Below are 19,181 nucleotides of genomic sequence, written 5' to 3'. Positions count from 1 at the left end.
AATTTGAATCACCGTTAAGTAGTGTGAAGGTGTGTCTTAACATCTGTCTTCTGTTGACCTGTGATGTACTGTAGGACCCCCAGGGGCGCCACGTCAAGACCTATGAGGTCTCTCTGAGGGAAAAAGAGTTCAATAAGGGCCCCTGGAAACAGGAGAATGTTGAGGCTGAAGCGTCTATGGTCATACCAGGTTCATGAAGCATTTTTATTATCACACTGACCAAAAAGGTATTTTCATGCTGCACGTGTTTTTCACTGGGTAAGGCGCAGGGATGACGGCAATAGAATACAAGCATACCCTTATTTGGTGGATGCTAGGCGAACGAACAGGAAGTAGCCAGGTGCTTTTTCCTGCTGGTTTGGACATAAAGTAGGCTACAGGACAGCAACGCTGATATTATATTCAATAGGGATGTTATTATATATACCATTTGTAACATTAGGCATTAAATATCACATTGGAATAAACATACATCTTTTAAACAATACCTAGGTCGTGGGAAACATCTGTACAATGTGAGAAATTTCCGTGAGTTGTACCTATTATGAATATCTATATAATTTTTAGCAAAAAATTATGTATTATTCTCAAGTAATGACGGTATATATTTTTCAATTAGCATCACAAAGCCTGGCTTTGTAATAAAGAGAAGGAGGACAAATGATGCCAATAAAGCGTGTTTGGTTATGCTCTATTTTATTTTAATTAGAAATTTCTATATTTGTTAAAAATGCTATAATCCCACCTTTCAACCACTTTTGTACTGCCAGAGAATAGAAGCTGTCCCTCCATTGTTGTCCATTTTTACCACATCATGGTAATTTTATGTCGTTGCTGAGTTAACTGTAAAATTCCGCTAAAATCACTTGCTATTTTCACTTTGAAATCATTCCGCCACCATCTTTCGTATCGGGTGAACCGAGATGCTGTAACAGCATGCGGCCGCTGAATAAAAATAAAATGTGCGTACCTGCTGAGGCTGTTGTGCGACGGCCGCACGTACACAATGAATGGGTTGGTTGATGATGCTATGTGCAGTGTGAAAAGGCCTAAAATAGATAAATTCAAATAAGATTCAGGTTTTTTTTATCCTGACTGAGTGATTGGAAATTTGATTGTGTTTCTCTGTTATCACCAAATAATCAATCAATCAATCAATCAATCAATGGACTCTCACTTAGTTATCATATTTGAAAATTTTACAAACCAGTCTTTAAAAAAAAAAAGACTCCAAGAGTGTGTGTGGTTGGCTACTTACACTGTATAACTTTGCTGTGCTTGCATTTTAGTGCCAGAGCCTTTTGGTGGTGCTATAATCATAGGACAGGAGTCAATTTCATACCACAATGGTGACAAATATTTGGCCATTGCACCGCCCACTATCAAGGTAATTATATAAACAGTCAAATGAACTGATATGATTGTGTTTTATGTAAATGGTATTTACTGTGTATCTTGGAAATATAATTAATATGGCATGATCACTGATAGATGGTATAGCTGTTTGGAGGAAAGCAACAAGATGGTCAACCCTTCTACCACTATAAATATTTTAACTTCATATGTTTTACCACATTTGTAAATCTAACAAACATTGGAGGTTGATGCCTAACGAACCAATGTAAAATTTGTCACACGAGGTTGTAATGAATTGTGAAATGTTTTTCTATCTTGGTGAGTATTTATTTAAGATCCATATGAAAATAACAAAATTTTTGTCATCTTATTAATCAATTTAACTATCTTATTAATCCATTTAACTATAAAAAGCTTTTTTGGGGGGTCAGAATTGGTTAGACACCTTTAGAGGCATCATAAAATCTTCAGTAACACTTAACAAAAAGTAAATACACCTATGGATAAAATTGTTAATATAAGAAAAACCCACAGTGGTCACAAAAATAATTTGATTCTAATAAAATGTCATGAAAGTCAGGGGCACTTGCAACGCCAGTGGAATAATTATTTTTTAGAATTTAAGCATGCAGAGTAGATGCTATTAGTTGATGCATAGCATTTCACTGACAAGCAAATGTTGTGCTAATTGATATTATGTTACCATAACTTGCTTTAAAAATCTTGTGTCTGTGTCTTCATCATACCAGAGGCAGGCAAAAGTTTTACGCAAACCCTACTTCATGTGCCTAGAACAACACATTCTTTTTTCCTCATATGTTTAATATTGGCCATAAAATTTCACTTCAGTACCTGGGGTTACATTTTATTACATTTAGAAAATATGTGGTAGAGGGCCACTAGAACAGTTGCTGTGCAGGTCTTCTGGCGGAAGATGCACTATGTATACAGTATTTTGGATGTATTCATTTATTTGTCAGCCAGAAGGTTTGATTTGATTCCTCGTTTCCCACTGGATTACATTTTTTGCTCTTACCAATACATTGTGGTCCACATGATTTAAGATCTTACACAAGTTCAACCTTTCTATTACAGTATTTTACTAGATCAACCTTGCCTGTAGCTTTATTGACATAACATCTTTGTGTTTGACTGCAGCAAAGCACTATTGTCTGCCACAACCGAGTGGACCCTAATGGATCACGCTACCTGTTGGGAGACATGGAAGGGCGCCTTTTCATGTTGCTGCTGGAGAAAGAGGAGCTAATGGATGGAACAGTTGCCCTCAAAGACTTGCACGTGGAGTTGTTAGGAGAGGTGCTCTATTTTATTACGTTATAGTGAGCACCTGTTTATTAAAAGTTGCTAAAACACACTTTTTAAAGTATCCTTTAGCAGCTGTTGTAATGCTTACTGCCAAGAAATGGGAGACTATCAAATAACTTCACTTTGAGCAAGCAAAAATAAGAAGACTCTCGCTCACATAGTTTTCCAAATATGTGGCTAAGCTTTTTTTTACTTCAACCTGTTTATTTGTCAATCCCAGTTATAGTTAACTTTAAAACTGACACATAAAAATAAAAGAGAATGAAACATTATATACTGGTATTTTAAATTAGGGGTGTCAGGCGATTACAATTTTAAAACTTAATTAATCTCCTGACTTTAACTCACTATTAATCTCAAATTTTATATCTCTTCTAAATATACAATATTTTTTCTCAGTTCTCTTAATAAAATAAAAAGTGGAAAAAATGTTAAACTAATACAAATATGGCTGCATCGTTTAATCATTAATGCAGTAATTCCATAATTAATAAAACATTTAGTTAAAATTAAAAACAATTACTGTGCTGTAAAAAACAAGCTTGATATTGATTTGTGTTGAGGTAATTTTTCTGCCACTAGATGGCACAATTGCATTTGTAAGACATTGGTGAAAGATCAGTGCATTTTTCCTTTCATATCAAGAGCTATCTAATCTTTAACAGGAAGTAACTTGTGAAATTCTGCCCAATTTTAAAATTGTAAAATACAGCTTGACCCCAGTCTCCACAAATACATGCATTATTAAATTTATTACTGTTCAATTTTGACGTGGACGTGTGTGCTGTGTTGCGACTTGAATTCCCCCAGTACAGGCTTTCCAAGTAAGGGGCAGTTATTAATCGCACATTAAAAAAAATTGTGGCATTAAAGGGAACTTTAAATTAACTCAAAATTAACACACTACGGTAATTTTGACACCCCTAATTTAAATACCTGAACATTCAACCAACCAACACCACCTTAATTCCATCTTCTAATACAAAATATCATACATCCAATTTGTACTACCTCTTCCTCTTGCTGTTTTTCTATTAAGCTGAATGTCTTGTAGTAGACCTAATATCTGGCATGCTGTACAAATACAATGTAAAAAAAATTCCAATATAGTGAAGGCCGCAAAAGGTAAACCATGATATAGCGCTGGTTCACAGAATTTCTGTTAGCTAACCTGTCTCTTTGGAATTTCTCCCATCCCTTTTAAGTTACATGGCAACTATTTCTCGGGCTTGTTGGTTTTTCTCCAGCTTCTCTTTCCTCTCAGGGGCTACTATAGCGTTTTTAGTGTTTTATAGCCTTGACAGGACCTAATGGATCTTTCCACACTTATACAGAGGATGTGACAAATCATTCTCTCTTTGCTGCTTGCCTGGTGTCACTTATCAATTTTAAAGTGATTTAGACAATGGCTGCACGTCAATACCAACGCTTCAAGCCAAATCTCATGTGAAAAGGCAGACAGATCTAGCTTGCAACGCCTTTCTCTCATGATATGCCAAAGAGTAGTAAATGCAGTTTTGCAAGTCCTCTGAGTGGTGCTGGAGCTGGAAGCCATCAAGGGGAGTACTACTGCTGAGCTAGAGACAGATTGCTTTTTAAATTGTTGGCTTTATTGTTGGGACCAGTCTGCTCAGCCAACAGGCAGCGCAGCACCATCTCTGCCTTGCTGTATAAGAAAAATAACTCACTCGATTCAGAGTCTATGGCCATTTCTGCACTTAAACAACTCAATTTCAAGCACTTTCCTCGTCAAATGTGTATACTTTATGACTTCACTTTAAACCATTAAGTTTATGTTAATTATTTTATTAATCCCCTAATTTGGTTAACTGACAAGTAAATACATCTGCTAGATTTGTACTGACTGTTCTAAAATTTACGTCTTAATTGTATTGGTATTTCCTATACACATAGACATTGAGATATTGTGTTTCTGTGCACTTACAGACATCCATTGCTGAATGTTTGACCTACTTGGATAACGGTGTGGTCTTTGTGGGATCCAGACTGGGTGACTCCCAGCTGGTAAAGGTATGTAACCGGTTACCTCTTTTCCAATTAACACTTATCAGTTATATATTAACCCAAAAATAATGAACAAATAATACTGTCACACCTCTAAAATGGCAAATGTGTCTAAGTCCCCTCATATTCCATTTCATTCTGTTTGTGCTTGCAAATTTTCATCAACAGCTCAATGTGGACAGCAATGACCAGGGCTCATATGTGGCTGTCATGGAGACGTTCACTAATCTGGGGCCTATCGTGGATATGTGTGTGGTGGACCTGGAGAGGCAAGGCCAAGGCCAGGTGAATACTCTTCTTTTATTGAAAAACTATAAATCGTCACATTTCTAAAATAATAGCTTAAAGTGTAACTCGACAGGAAATCAGTCTCTTGCTCCACCCCTCACAAATATCTGAAAACGGTGCTCAAGTAGGGTGTTGTCTGGAGGACCGTTTGGCTTGTGAATGGGGAGAGGGCTGGGGGTGGTCTGGTTGTGATTAAGGGGGGGAAAAAAGTCAAAAAATGTCATAGGTTGTTACACCTACAGTGTACAGTGTGAACCAAGGTCCCGTTGTGTTTTGTAAGCATGCAATTAGTACTGCATTCTGTAGTATGTGCTAATTGTAACAACATCGTAAGACCTGTCCTTGTTTTCAGCTCAATTCCAGACTCATTTGTCATTGCACATTTGGAATGTCATCACAGTACAAAAACTGTCCACAAACATAGCCGTAGTTCACACAACACTGGTAATAGAATGCAATCCTTGTTTTGGGGCATCCTCCTGGATGTGTATTCAAGGCGACAGCTCTTCAAAGTCTCTAGTTACTCTCTGCAGTGTATGATGTCGAAACTTTTCCACAAGGTACTAGAGCTTGATTCATCTTCTGAGAACAAACAAGATCCCAAAAGCACCGTAGCAGCTGACTTTTTGAGTGCTGATGTATGTTTAACTAAAGCTACATGAAAATACACATATAAAATACATCAAAATCCCCCCAAAAATTTCATTTTAATATGACAAGGCCTGCATTTTTGTTACCTATTGTCACTTGTTAACATACATATCTGTTTACATCAGTTCACACTAACATGCTGCTCTCATCCCAGCCTTTATAGATATGATTTAAATTTCTATATTGTAACATTAAATGGATCGGTGGCACCTAGTTCTGATTCTAGCTTTTTCTGTCCAAACATGCAGACCATTATGTATTTCATGACATGTGATATGTTCAAGAAACAATTGTGAGAGGCCCTAATATATAGTGGAACCTCAATTTAATGGAATTATAGGCCATGTGTAGGTCAAGCTGATAGCCGTTAAATTAAAACACATTTTTTTGTGGTATAAAAACATCCAATTAATACAGTACAAAATTACTGTTTTATACTTTTTTTGTGGCCTAAAAATGCTCACTACAGTACAAAATACTTGCAAATGAATATAACAAAGCCTGAAAATGTTTGCAATGTTATCAATTTGATCTAAATTTGAGTTACAGTTGCTTGGAACGGTGATAATAGTTTGCAGCTGGTCACTTTCATGTTGGTGCGCTTTCCACCTGTTACGATTGGATGCCATAGAAGAAGTCTTGACAAAAAAAAACAACAACTGTATGTTGTACCAAAATCATGAGTACAGTACAGCATATCAAAAGATGTGTCACACGACCAAATAAACAACAGACTAGTCATAGTTCATTGATATGATTAGGTGAATAGACACGACATGGCCCTTAACGCTAAGTTAATGTCCATGCATTTAATTTGCATTGAAGCAATGCTGTTTTTAACAGACAAAACTGCTCTGGTATAGGCCAGTACCTGCCATCACACTGCGCTGAAATCAGCCAGATGCAAGGAAATGCAGAGTAAAAAGGACTAATGTCCTAGGTTTTATGGCAGAGGTCACCAACAATTATCCTTAAGGGCCCCTATCCTGCTTCTTTTGGATGTTTCCCTCCTCCAACACACTTGATTCAAATGATCGTTACCAGGCTTCTGCAAAGCTTACTGACAAGCTGATCATTTGAATAAACTATCCATTATTATCAGTGGGTTTCGATGGCTGAACTACTGCCTGATCATTGGCAAATTTGCCTCGTGACCCAAGTGACACTGACAGCACCGAGACTGAGAAAGGGTGTTGAAAAGAAGTTCTCGGGGTGTTTTCTCTTCTGACGCTGAGGACGATGGCTTTGGTGTGTTTAGTTATTGTTTGCTATTGAGTATTTTGATAGTCACCTGAGCTACTGTAATAATAAGTGCAATCGATATATAATTTGTGGCTGCACATTCCATTGAATTTCCACTGCACTTCATTTATATGCTGAAAGCGCCCTGCCATAAATGCACGAAGCTGTGATATTAAAAAAACAATAAATTTGTGTTTGAAGGTACAAAAAAAAAAAACATGATGACTACACGACGAAGAAAATGCCTATAGCTGTGTGATGGGTTGTAGGATGAAATTTCTTATTTCCACTTGGGGTGAAATTGATGGGTTTTGGTTATATCTTACTAGGATGTTCAACTTCTGATGCTCCAATGCAAATGGAAAGAGAAAGGGAGTTTAAAAATAATAATAATAATAATTACATCAGAGTCTTGGATCAGTTGTAATTTGTGTGGAAAGAGAAATTTTGCTACAGTGGCATAAGAGGCAAGTACACAGCTTATAAAAAGTGGTACCAACTTGTATTCCTGTGTTTCTGTTTTCCTAATGCTTGTAGCATCTCATTGCTCTTCATATCTAAGATCATGTTTATTGTATGTTTTAATTTGCTGCCTTCAGCTAGTTACATGTTCAGGAGCATTCAAGGAAGGCTCTCTTCGGATCATCCGCAACGGCATTGGAATTCATGAGCATGCCAGCATTGACCTGCCAGGAATCAAAGGTTTGTGTGTTTTATCACCTCCACCTCAAGCCTTGAGTTTATTGAGGACGTAATCTTGCAATTACTTGACAGGAGAGAGCCACTGTATCTGAGTGTTACAGATGACTCTGTTGACATTGATCTTGGCTTTGTATCATCAAAATGCCTAGAAAAATTGCCATTTGAAAACATTTCAATTGTATAACTGAAAGCTTTAACACTGCTGCTTTGTTAATTTCCTGGTGAGTGCTAGAAAGGAATTGGGCGACTAATAAGGTATTGACATTTAGCCTCTAATTTAAAATCCTTTATCAGCTTGGACTGATAGACATCTTTACCCGCCTGTGGGACTACCTCCTGTTCTCATGGTAGGGCTTGGCGGTATCAGTTGAATCCCTTCACCTTAATGATAACAAAAAATATTGCGATATACACGTGTGTACAAATTATGTTTAAGTATTTCTGAGTGGGTTATATAGTCCATTAATGACAATACATTGGTAATAAAAAAAAAACCCGGATATAATGTAACTTTGAGAGCAAAACTCAAAATTAAAACTTGGCACTCAATGGTGCGAAAACAAACAATATAGCTGCTATAATTATTTGCTAATCAGTATATTTATATACTGTGGAACTTAAGGACTACTCCTGGCTAACAAAAGTAAGTCCCTGGGCTGGACTGGCCATCGGACAGATAGATTCCCGCTTGACCGGCATCTTTTGAGGTCAATGCGGTGCTATTATTATTTTTAATTAATTTTTTCGCACCAAGAGACCGGCCCACAATTTAGAGAGAGCGTCTCATTAATTAATTTACAATACAGACAGTAAACTGAATCAATCAACATATTTTACTCTACATGACCTAATAAGCATGCTTTTCTTTGGTTATTGTGATGATGTCATGTATGACTATGAGCTAGTGCTAATTTTATCGGCCATTTTTAAATTTTGTCCCAGTTTTAGTCCAATTTCAATCAGACTTGTTAGTTTTTATCATAGTCAACCTCATCCCGTTTTTATTTAGTCTATTTTTAGTCGACTATAAATCTAGCATTTTAGTCTTTATCTTAGTCCAAGAAAACAATTTTATTCATCTAGTTTTAGCCAACAAAAACTGTCAACGTTTGTCTAGTTTAGTCAGTACAATCATTTTACCCCGGTAGGCCTACATTTTCGTCTCGTCTTCATTAAAATGCATACTGATTTTGATTTAGTCCCACTTATTGTTTATTAATGTGGGTTTTAGTTTAGTTTTAGTCCGGTGAAAAATGTGTGTTGACCAAATTATTTTTGTTTGGTTTTCGTTGACGAAATTAACACTACTATGATTATTATAAAGATAAAAATAAAAAACATAATCTTAAGATACTGAATACTGAATAAGATGGAAGAGCATGCATTTGTGGGATAGTGTTATTTTATAGTGTTTCAATGGTTTAGGATGCATCATTCCCCTCCGCAAGTTCCAAATGACAAGTTTTAAATTTACCACTTTATACATTGTAACTAGGTGTCATCGGGAAGTTTTGGAGAACTCATGTACAGCTGGTCCATTCCTGGTTGAAATTGTTGCACATCTGGGCTGGTCCCCCCCAAACTGTCTAGCTTTTTCAGTTGTTTCACTGCTTTGTGTTTAATGAGTATATTCTGTTTTATCGTATTTATATTGATCGCAAGGTACCTTAGCTTAACTGTTAGCATGGCTACTCCATCTACAATATTCCTACAGTATTATTTCTTCTTGCTTGACGTGTTCCATGCAGATACTTCTTGTCCACCTTAAGTTACCGCCATTGAAGCGAGGATTATTGATTTAGACGAGCCATGGAAGGTCAGTGTTCAGGTGCAATACTTTGCACGCACCTAATATTCTCCCAGTAATTCCCGAGCAGAGGGGAAGCAGTCAGAGTGGGGTGACTGTTTCGACTTGGAAGCACCGTTTGTTTGTTTTTTTAAACCAGCTCGGTAGTGGTGGCTGCATCATTTTAATACATGCTTGAAGCCATTTTCAGACTGAGGTAGCGATATATATAATGAAATAATCAACAAGCAAGCAAAAAGTTATCATGATTGGTTGGTAGAATCTAACTCATCCCCCGCCTCAAGGCGACGTCTGTCATTGTTTCATCACCAGGAATCAAGACCTATGTACAGTATGCTACTAGGAATTAACTCAACATTGAACCACTGTGCTTGAACCAATAATAATGTAATACTTTCCAGTTATTTATTTTAAGCTTGGAGGATGCTATTTATTATCATTTATTTGAGCCCGTCTTTCAGATCTCCCTTTTGCACAATGTTTGCTTTTGCTGCTTTTTCGACAGTGGACCAATATCTTGTATGCCTACTATTAACTGGCTATGTCGAAAGTGTTCAAATGGTTACTGGAGGTTGTCCGGAGATGGATGACAGGAAAGCTGCACCACCTCCTCTATTGGATGATGGCTATTCCCATTTGATGTATGGGGTCTTTCACAGCTCTATAATATAATCAGTTTTCCCTGTCAAAAGCACTTGGCCTTCTGTTGTGCTGTTGCTGTTGTCTTTTCTAGTACAGCACATTACGTATTATAATTGCTTACATGCCAAGTGCCAATTTGCCTGTCATGTGTTAATGATTGCAGATTTATGTTAGTCGCAGGGAATTACTGTAGGTTCTTTGTCAGGTCATTGCTGTAACTTAAATGAGCCACATAAGGTCTCTTTGCACTTGTAAGGTTTCAGATGTTTATTGATCCTTTTTGCCCTAAAAGTCTTCACTGCTGCCTCCGGCCTCAAGATTAGACAGTTATCCACTTAACGAATCAATGGAACTCTGAGAGGGATTTGCAATGTTTGTCTTAAAATGTGAACCTTGGATAAATCAGAAAATTCTTGGTACACTTGTTGTATTTCTGTCATTAGTAAATTGATTGTGCTAGTAATTTTCTTTTTAATTGCCTTCCAGGTTTGTGGCCGCTCCGATCAGAGGCAGGAAGAGAGACAGATGACATGCTGGTGCTGTCTTTTGTGGGTCAAACGCGGTGAGCCATTGCAATGGAGCATGTCAGTGGCATATGGTGTCAATTGAATTCCTTTTCTGACCATAATTGTGTGTGTTCTCTTAGCGTACTGATGCTGAGTGGCGAGGAGGTTGAGGAGACAGAACTTCCAGGCTTTGTAGACAATCAGCAGACGTTTTACTGTGGCAACGTAGCACACCAGCAGCTCATTCAGGTTGGTATCCACACACGCTCACACATTTGGTGCGTGTAACAGACATCTGCCCATTGCACTAGATTGTGCCCCATTTGGCTAAAATTGGCACTTGTTTGATATTAAAGCCTTCTTTCCCACAGTTTGCTGATGCAGAAATGTCTAATTTTGTACATTTAAAGTTAAAGAAATTGCTTTTTCTATAATATTGTGGCTTGTCCATATTTTATCATGGAAATCTGAACGCTAATTTGTGACGCCTGTAACACTGATAGTCACGGATATTGACAAAAAAAAATCATAGGTCACATCCCTCCAACAGGTTGATCATGAGCAATAAGTGCAGGTAGATAATTGCAATGGATGTTTAGCAACACGCCAATTGCGTTGTAAATGTTGTAGTGGTAGAAATGGGCCATTATTTAAAGGGTAAACACAAATCAAAACACCGCTAAAAACACGCAAGAATGGAGCTGAAACATGCTGTTTGGAGAAAGCGCAATTCAAACCTGAGACAACTGGAGCAGTTTCCTCATCAAAGGTGTGCTGAAGTACTTGATGAGAAGTGCAGAAGTCTTGTTGAAAGTTACAAAAATGGTTTGATTGCAGTAATTGTCTCAAAAAGATATAATACTATAATATATATTTTTTTATTATTATTAATTTCTTTAACAGAGAGGTACTAACAATTTTGTCACTCACCCGAAATCTATGCAGACAGTGCTAGTCTGGTGTTATCTTGTAAAAAAAAAATGTAAGGGTAAAATCAACCTTACATAAATATAGTGCATCTAATTAAATTTTAATATTCTAGGACGGATTTATTTTTTTAGCTATGTCAACTATAATCATCAAAGCTGAATGAAATATCCTGGAAAAATACATTTTCAAAAGTGTGGCTACCGAATACGAATACTTTGAAGTGCTACTCAGTTTTGTTGGCAGACCAGATAAGATTGAGCAGATGATGCTTAGAGCCCTTAGAGACAAAGTCTTGACTTTGATATCAGTACAAAGACTTTGAGACTTGCTGTTTCTTGCAGAAAATTACTTGTGAGCATTTTTAAAAAGTTGGTCTAAGGGATAGGAAAAAGTATCACATTTTATCTTTGCTGTTTTAAGCAAAAATTATGAGATTATGGAAGAAGTAATTAGGAAAAAAATCTTTCCAGGCAGGAGCAATCATAGCATACAACCAAATGTAAACAATGAAGTTTTCTTTTGAAGTGTCTTCATGTTCGCTCACCCTAAACCCCTTGTGTCATTTGCCAGAGGTGCTGTGTAGAATAATATTTAAAAGGGAAAACCTTGTGTACTTTCAGATCACGTCCGGCTCTGTTCGCTTGGTGCTTCAGGACAGCAAAGCATTAGTGAGCGAATGGAAGGAGCCACAGGGCAGGAACATCAGTGTGGCTGCTTGCAACCACACTCAGGTGGTGCTTGCTGTAGGCCGTGCCCTTTACTATCTCCAGATCCTGGCCGGAGAGCTCAAACAGATTAGGTAGGACAATTTGATATACTGGTACATAATTAGAAATTAAATTGTATGCCTACCAATGTCACTTAGTATATGTCTGTAAGTGTGATGGTAGCGTCACAAGAGATGGGTCAAAATTTGGAATCGTGTAAATGACATGTTGAGTGACGTTACACGTTACAGCAGCTTTTACTTAACAATGGTTTGCTTGACACCTTGATAGTTAACACATCCAATTAATAATAATGTATTGAATTAAATATCTTAAATTTTGTGATATTGTTTATTAGGGTTGTCAAAATTTGTGAGTTTATTTTGAGTTGATTTAAAGTTCCTTTAGCACCTTTTTTTTTTTTTTTTTTACACGCGGTTAATGACTGCCCCTTACTGGTAAAACCTAGGCTGTACTGGGGGAATTCCAGTCTGCGCGTCAAAATTTTGCAGTAATACATTTAATAATAATGCATATATTTGTGGGTTCAAGTTGTATTTTACAATTTTAAAAATGTGCAGACTTTCACAAGTTACTTCATGTTAAAGATTAAATAGCTCTTAATATGAAAAGAAAAATGCATTGAGCAGTCACCGTCTTACAAATGTATTTATGCCATCTAGTTGCAGAAAAATGACCTCAACATAAATCAATGTCACACCTTTTTTTTTTTTTACAGTACATCTTTTTAATTTTAACCCAATTTTATGAATTATGAAATTACTGTATCAATGACTTAAAGATGCAGCCATAATTCTATTAGTTTTAACATTTTTTCCACTTTTATGTTAAGAGTGTGAAAACATATTTTAGTGTACATTTTATTGTACATTTAGAACAGATATAAAATGTACTATTAATTGTGAGTTAACTATTGAAGTCATGGGATTAATTACGGTTAAAAAAAATTAATCGCCTGACACCCCTACTGTATATGCAAGATAATTTCATATTAACATTGTATTAATGAAACTGTAATAAGGATTGGGTTTTTTTATGGGTGCTCAGGTGCGCTTCTTGGGTGTTCTTTGACAGTTGTATTTGCCAGTCTGCAATGAGTCACTTTGAATACCACAAGTTTGCTATGCTCTATCCACATCGACACCATTCACCGTACTGGGGTCAACCTTTGTTTCTTCTTCAGCAACACAGATATGGAACATGAGGTGGCTTGCCTTGACATCACCCCACTTGGGGAAGGTGGTGGTGAATCACCGCTCTGCGCTGTGGGACTGTGGACTGACATCTCCGCTCGTGTGCTGAAACTGCCCTGCTTTACTGCCCTTCACAAGGAAATGCTGGGTGGAGGTGAGGGGAAAAGGGGAGGATGGTTGTTTCTTGCTTCTCGGAGAGTCCTGTATACTTTTAGGGTGCCAAGTGAAGTTTATTTGCATCGCCCAGTCAAAGTAGTATAATGCCTTAATAGACTTTACAAATCCACTAAAGTGAAAATTTCTTACAGCTCATGCACTCTCAAAGGCAAGACAAAAACGTCCCTAAAACCTTCACATAAGTAAAATCACAGAGGCGAGGGAAATTGCTTTGTGACAAACAGCACACTGAATATAGGCCAAGAGCAGTTTGGCACCTCATTTGGCATTTTATGTGATGGACCTTCTTTGGACATAAAAATTCAAGTACAAGTCAAAGAATAATACCCTGCAATCCACATTTATGAACCACTGGAGGGTGCAGTGATTTTCTCCCTAGATGCCCAACGGTTATACCAGCAATTCTACATTTAGTGCATCATTTAAGGATTTGAGGGATAATTAACATTGTCACGTTTTAACCGAGATGGCTCATTTGGTTAAACTTGTGGAAAAAGTCAGCACACTGTGGAGACTGAATCCCCTTATTGTGAACAAGATTCTTCTTTCCAATTAATGTTCCAACCATGATAAATATCTCGTAAATACAAAGCAACACACAATATTTTCAATGAGTGTGTTAATAGCTGTGCAATTAAAATCATTGCTCAAACCAGATAAAAGATTGTTCTGTTTTCTAATTATTTGTGGGCTTCCCAGAAGCAGTCTAATGTTATTTCCCCTGAGTTTTCATGTTAATTTTGTTAGTTAAACATTTTGTTTCTTTAAGCGTATGTTTGCCTCCTGGCTGATAACTGTCATAGATTTTCGAGTCTCAATTTTGCCACCATTTCACCGTGGAGTTGATCTATGAACCCATTTCTTCTTATAACATGAATTCATTTTGTTGTGATCATCCTTAGAGATCATCCCTCGCTCCATCCTAATGACCACTTTTGAAGGCAGCTACTACCTACTGTGTGCCCTCGGAGACGGCGCGCTCTTCTACTTTGGCCTGGATCTGCAGACGGGTATGTCCTTTTTAGTAAATAGGCAGCAGACCAAAACCTATTTGAAAGTCAATTTAGCATGAAGTGATGCAGCCAGTAGACACAGTTTTATAAATCAAGAAATAATCTGGATTTTTTATTTATTTATATATCTTGGGGGGTAAATGTACTACTTCTACTACTGTGCTTTCATTAACCAAATACCGTAATATTTTCTACATGTGTACATAAGAATACTATTGTTACCTTTCAGAGCATTTTTCATTATCAATATCAATACGGAAACACACACTTGATTCTGCATAAGTATCAGGATACTGGACAATCTTCCATTCCTTTAATTGCAGGCATTAGACAATCTCACACTCTTTTTTTTTTTCTTTTTTTTTTGTGGAGACGTAGGTCTCTCCATCTATCACCACCAATATTGTATAAAGGCCTATTGATACATTCCGCATCGCACATCCATGGTCAGCATTGAACTACAAATACGCATACGGTTCCTATTATACAGTGTTTTGGGTCAGCATGTGTTCCATACATGTGCATTGGTCTGCGCTCATCTGAATGAATAATCCTAATGCTGGCATCGTGGAAGTGAAAACAAATAGCTATGGTTGTTGAATAGTTCACAGCATAGTTTTGAGCCATCTTTATCACAGAGTCACCAAGTGGCTTATCAATGAGCACGCCACCACAGACGTGAATCCTGAAATGCAGCATGAATGGAGCCATATGCTCGTCCGAGGTCCATGCGCATTGATCCAAAGCGATTTGCATATGCATTATGCGGAAACAATGGAAGCGTGAAAAAGAGCAACTTTTAAACACAATATCTAATACAGTCCTTGTGTTGGAAGGAGCATTAAAACGTATGCTCTGGCTCAAAAACGATCAGATGAGATTCTTACTCGCCTTGTCTCAAGCCCTGTGAACTGTACTGTACTGTAGCTTGCATGTTTATACAATAACTGGAAACATCTCTTCACACAAAACTAGTGACAGCATTTACTGCAAGTGTTTCAATGTTTTCCTTGAACTAAACTCAACTTTTCAAACTAACGGTAACTTGGGGACTTGACTGTATTTGTTTGACTGTAGGTGCCCTGAGTGAGCGCAAGAAGGTCACCCTGGGCACGCAGCCCACGGTGCTGAGGACCTTCCGATCTCTGTCCACCTCCAATGTCTTCGCCTGTTCTGACCGGCCCACTGTCATTTATTCTTCCAACCACAAGCTGGTCTTTTCTAACGTCAACCTCAAGGAGGTCAACTATATGTGCCCACTCAACTCTGAAGGCTATCCTGACAGGTCAGCATTTCATAGAACTGCAGATACTTTATTAGTCTGAAAATGTCCTTTGGATTTTTACGAAAAAATCTTCATCCAAATCTGCCCCTTGTTACAGTTTGGCTCTGGCTAACAACAGCACTCTGACCATTGGTACCATTGACGAGATTCAGAAACTTCACATCCGCACTGTTCCTCTCTACGAATCGCCCAGGTCAGTCTTTGTCTCAGATTTAATTAAATGAACTTTTTTTTTTGTCCGTTTGGTTCATTTTGCCATCAACTTTTTTTTGTCCTGTTATTTTTCTCCATCGTTGCACATTTGCTACAGTACCTTTCCTTCACTCTTTTGTTGATTTTGTTGACAGAAATGACTCATTGAATTGTTATTCTATGTTGACAATCATTAAATTCAAGAGCATGAGTGCTTGCTTCTGTTGTGACTGCCTGATTTTTGTTACTATTTTGCAATTCCCACACACCCTCCCACCTTGTTTACAGGCTTCCTCCCATTGCTGTGTGCGTGCGTGTGTGTGTGTGCGCTCTCACCTCTTTCTTCTTTTCTTCACACCCCAGGCGGATCTGTTACCAGGAGGTTTCACAGTGTTTCGGGGTTCTATCCAGCCGGGTGGAGATTCAGGATGTGAGCGGTACCACCTCTGCTGTACGACCCAGCGCAAGCACCCAGGTACTGCAACTTTCGTTGTGCTAGGATAATAAGCACCCAGGGGCCTACTGCACATCCATGCTGCCCATGAGCAGTATTTACTGTATAACATGAGACTGAGAACTTGTTAGGGTTAACTGAACACATTAGCTGGAACTATGTTCTCAAACAATCTCAAAATATATATATTTTTAAATATTTGCCATTTAGAGTTAAGTTAGTTATGAATAAGGCCCATAAATCAGTCAGTCAGTTGGAATGGGAAATTTAACACTTGTAGTTCTGACTAATTATTACTTATTCTTACATTAGATGTTGCTGTTATGAATTGTAACTAGGATTTCAAAGGATGGGAAAGTTATTATGTAGCAGAGCAGTTCCAAGCTTTTGATCTATTCCCTCCTTTATGTCCCAGTTTCGAAAATCAAAAGCCCAGTTAAGGGCAAAATAAACACATTTTACCTTCATGTAAAATTATCAAAATTTAAATAGCATTGTATTGTTAATTAAATCTTTTCAGGCCCTTGAGCTGGCAACTGAGCTGTGGCTTTGACGTATGCAATTATGGCCATTCAATTATTTTCAGGCGTGTTGTCGCGTTCTCCAATCTTTTCCAGCACTGTGCTTTAAGTGCTTGCTGTAACACTTTTTTTTTCTCGACTTAAACATTGATAGAATTAATAATACTGTATATAAAATAATTCAAAAACAAAATTCAATTATATTATGCCTGTTTCAGTGGCACATCAACAACGTAGCTAATTGGAATTTAAATGAAAGACCACTTCAATGTATTTTAATACAGCTCGAAGTAAATTACATGACACACCTGTTGTCATGTACAGTTGTAGTTTATTTGCGAGTAGGTTAGAACACATCTCCCCAATATTTGATTACATACAGTATTCCTTTGTGTAAGTTTGACCTCTTCCAGTCGGTAGGCCTCCATTATTTCTCCAGTGCCTGATGCTTACCACAGTGATTGACAGCTGGTACAGCGTGCTTAAGAAAGCCTTACCTTGACTCGACTCCTTCAAGAATACTTAATTGCCAGTGTTGACAAATACCACATTGGCCTTTTCTGACCATAAAGGTTTAGTCCATCTTGAAGGTGTCAATTTCGAAGTAGGGCCTTGCTTCTTGGCCAGCATGCTCTCAGTTCATGGTGATGTAAAAGTTACTTCATTGTCAAGAGTAACACATTTCCAGCAGTTTCCAGTTTATGGTAGGCTTGCGAATTGGTGTCTTAATTTTTTCCTGAACATGATTACCAATTTCATCTGTGGGTGATACAGTCCTGCTCACTGTTATTGGCACCCCTTCATTTTTTGCATGAGCTCTACAATATCTTCAGAAATAAATGGAAATGTACCAAATTGATATCATCAGGACCTTTTAATTGGATTTCCACAGTAATTCAACAGAGGAAATTGTTTTTCAACTTACATAATGTAATTCCAAAGAAGAAATGGAAAACACTGCATGTGCAACAATAATGGCACCCGTCTTTGATATTTGGTTGCACACCCTTTGGCGGTGATGACAGCTTCCAAACGTTTCTTGTAGCCATCCCTAAGCTTCTTGCACTTCTCTGCTGGTATTTTCTTTGCAGGTTGTTCAAGCTCTTAAATGTTTGCAGGTTTCTTTTCGCAATGGCACATTTCAGCTCATATCAAAGATTTGCGGATTTAGATCAGGAGTCATTGCTGGCCGTTTTAAAACAGTATTTTTTCCCCCCTTTTTAACCATTCCTTTGTGCTTTTGCATGTGTGCTTTGAGTCTTTGTCTTGCTGGAGGACCCATGCCCTTTGACTCAAACCAAGTTGTCTAACACTTGGTAGGACATGTACCCCTAAAACATAGGTGTCAAACTCCGGTCCTGGAAGGCCGCAGTCCTGCAGGTTTTGGATGTTTCCATTCTCCAACACCGCTGATATATGATCAGCAAGCTCTGCATAAGCCTGATCATGATCCTGCAGATTGGAATCAGCTTGTGTTGGAAGAGGGAAACCTCCAAAACCTGCAGGACTGTGGCCCTCGAAGACCGGAGTTTGACACCTATGCCCTCTTTTTTCTCTTATTTAATTTCTCTAATTTCATGATTCCTGTGATATGATTAAGGCCTCAAGTACCAGATGTAGCAAAGCAGCCCCACATAATTATGCTTAACTGTAGGGAGGGTGTTCTTTTCCTTGGAAGCTTCATTGTCTTGTCTGTAAACAAACTGTTGGCGTGCATTGCCAAAAAGCTCTATTTTTGTTTCATCCGTCCAGAGAACATTTTCCCAAAAGAATTGTGCTTTGTCCAGGTACTTCTTGGCAAAGGTGAGCCATTCTTTTTTTTTTATGTCTTCACCCATGAAGCCCTGTTTTTGGTTCAGTGTGCGGCGTATGCTACTTCTTGAAACCATGATCGGTTCCAGTTTGGCTTTCAGGTCTTTGGATGTTTAACGTGGTGTTTTTTCCACCATTCGCACCAACCGTCGAACACTTCTGTCATCAATTTCTCTCAACCCCTCCACGTCCATGGAGATTCTTGATAGTTCCGTGCTCGTCAAACTTCTTTAATAACATTATGCACTGCTGAAACAGGGCTGCCAAAGTCTTTGGAGATGTCTCTATACTCTTTGGAGGTCTTGTGTTTGCGAATTATCGCACTTCTGAT

The 19,181-nt window shown here is 37.9% G+C and overlaps 1 protein-coding gene across 1 annotated transcript in view; it reads left to right on the top strand.

The window, feature by feature from the left end:
* Positions 1-19,181, top strand: part of ddb1 (damage-specific DNA binding protein 1) — a 39,814-nt gene that overhangs the window by 4,512 nt on the left and 16,121 nt on the right. Inside the window, exons 5-18 of the mRNA XM_077563971.1 lie at positions 75-189; positions 1,290-1,387; positions 2,515-2,673; positions 4,630-4,713; positions 4,876-4,992; positions 7,488-7,590; positions 10,526-10,601; positions 10,686-10,794; positions 12,096-12,274; positions 13,387-13,550; positions 14,476-14,583; positions 15,664-15,871; positions 15,969-16,064; positions 16,427-16,538. Coding sequence (XP_077420097.1) covers positions 75-189; positions 1,290-1,387; positions 2,515-2,673; positions 4,630-4,713; positions 4,876-4,992; positions 7,488-7,590; positions 10,526-10,601; positions 10,686-10,794; positions 12,096-12,274; positions 13,387-13,550; positions 14,476-14,583; positions 15,664-15,871; positions 15,969-16,064; positions 16,427-16,538 — 1,728 coding nt within the window. The remainder of the gene's footprint in view (positions 1-74; positions 190-1,289; positions 1,388-2,514; positions 2,674-4,629; positions 4,714-4,875; positions 4,993-7,487; positions 7,591-10,525; positions 10,602-10,685; positions 10,795-12,095; positions 12,275-13,386; positions 13,551-14,475; positions 14,584-15,663; positions 15,872-15,968; positions 16,065-16,426; positions 16,539-19,181) is intronic.

The sequence above is a fragment of the Vanacampus margaritifer genome, chromosome 4, assembly GCF_051991255.1.
Source record: "Vanacampus margaritifer isolate UIUO_Vmar chromosome 4, RoL_Vmar_1.0, whole genome shotgun sequence".
NCBI lineage: Eukaryota > Metazoa > Chordata > Actinopteri > Syngnathiformes > Syngnathidae > Vanacampus > Vanacampus margaritifer.
The sequence above is the reverse complement of the archived record's forward strand: the minus strand, read 5'-3'. Positions and strand labels throughout refer to the sequence as shown.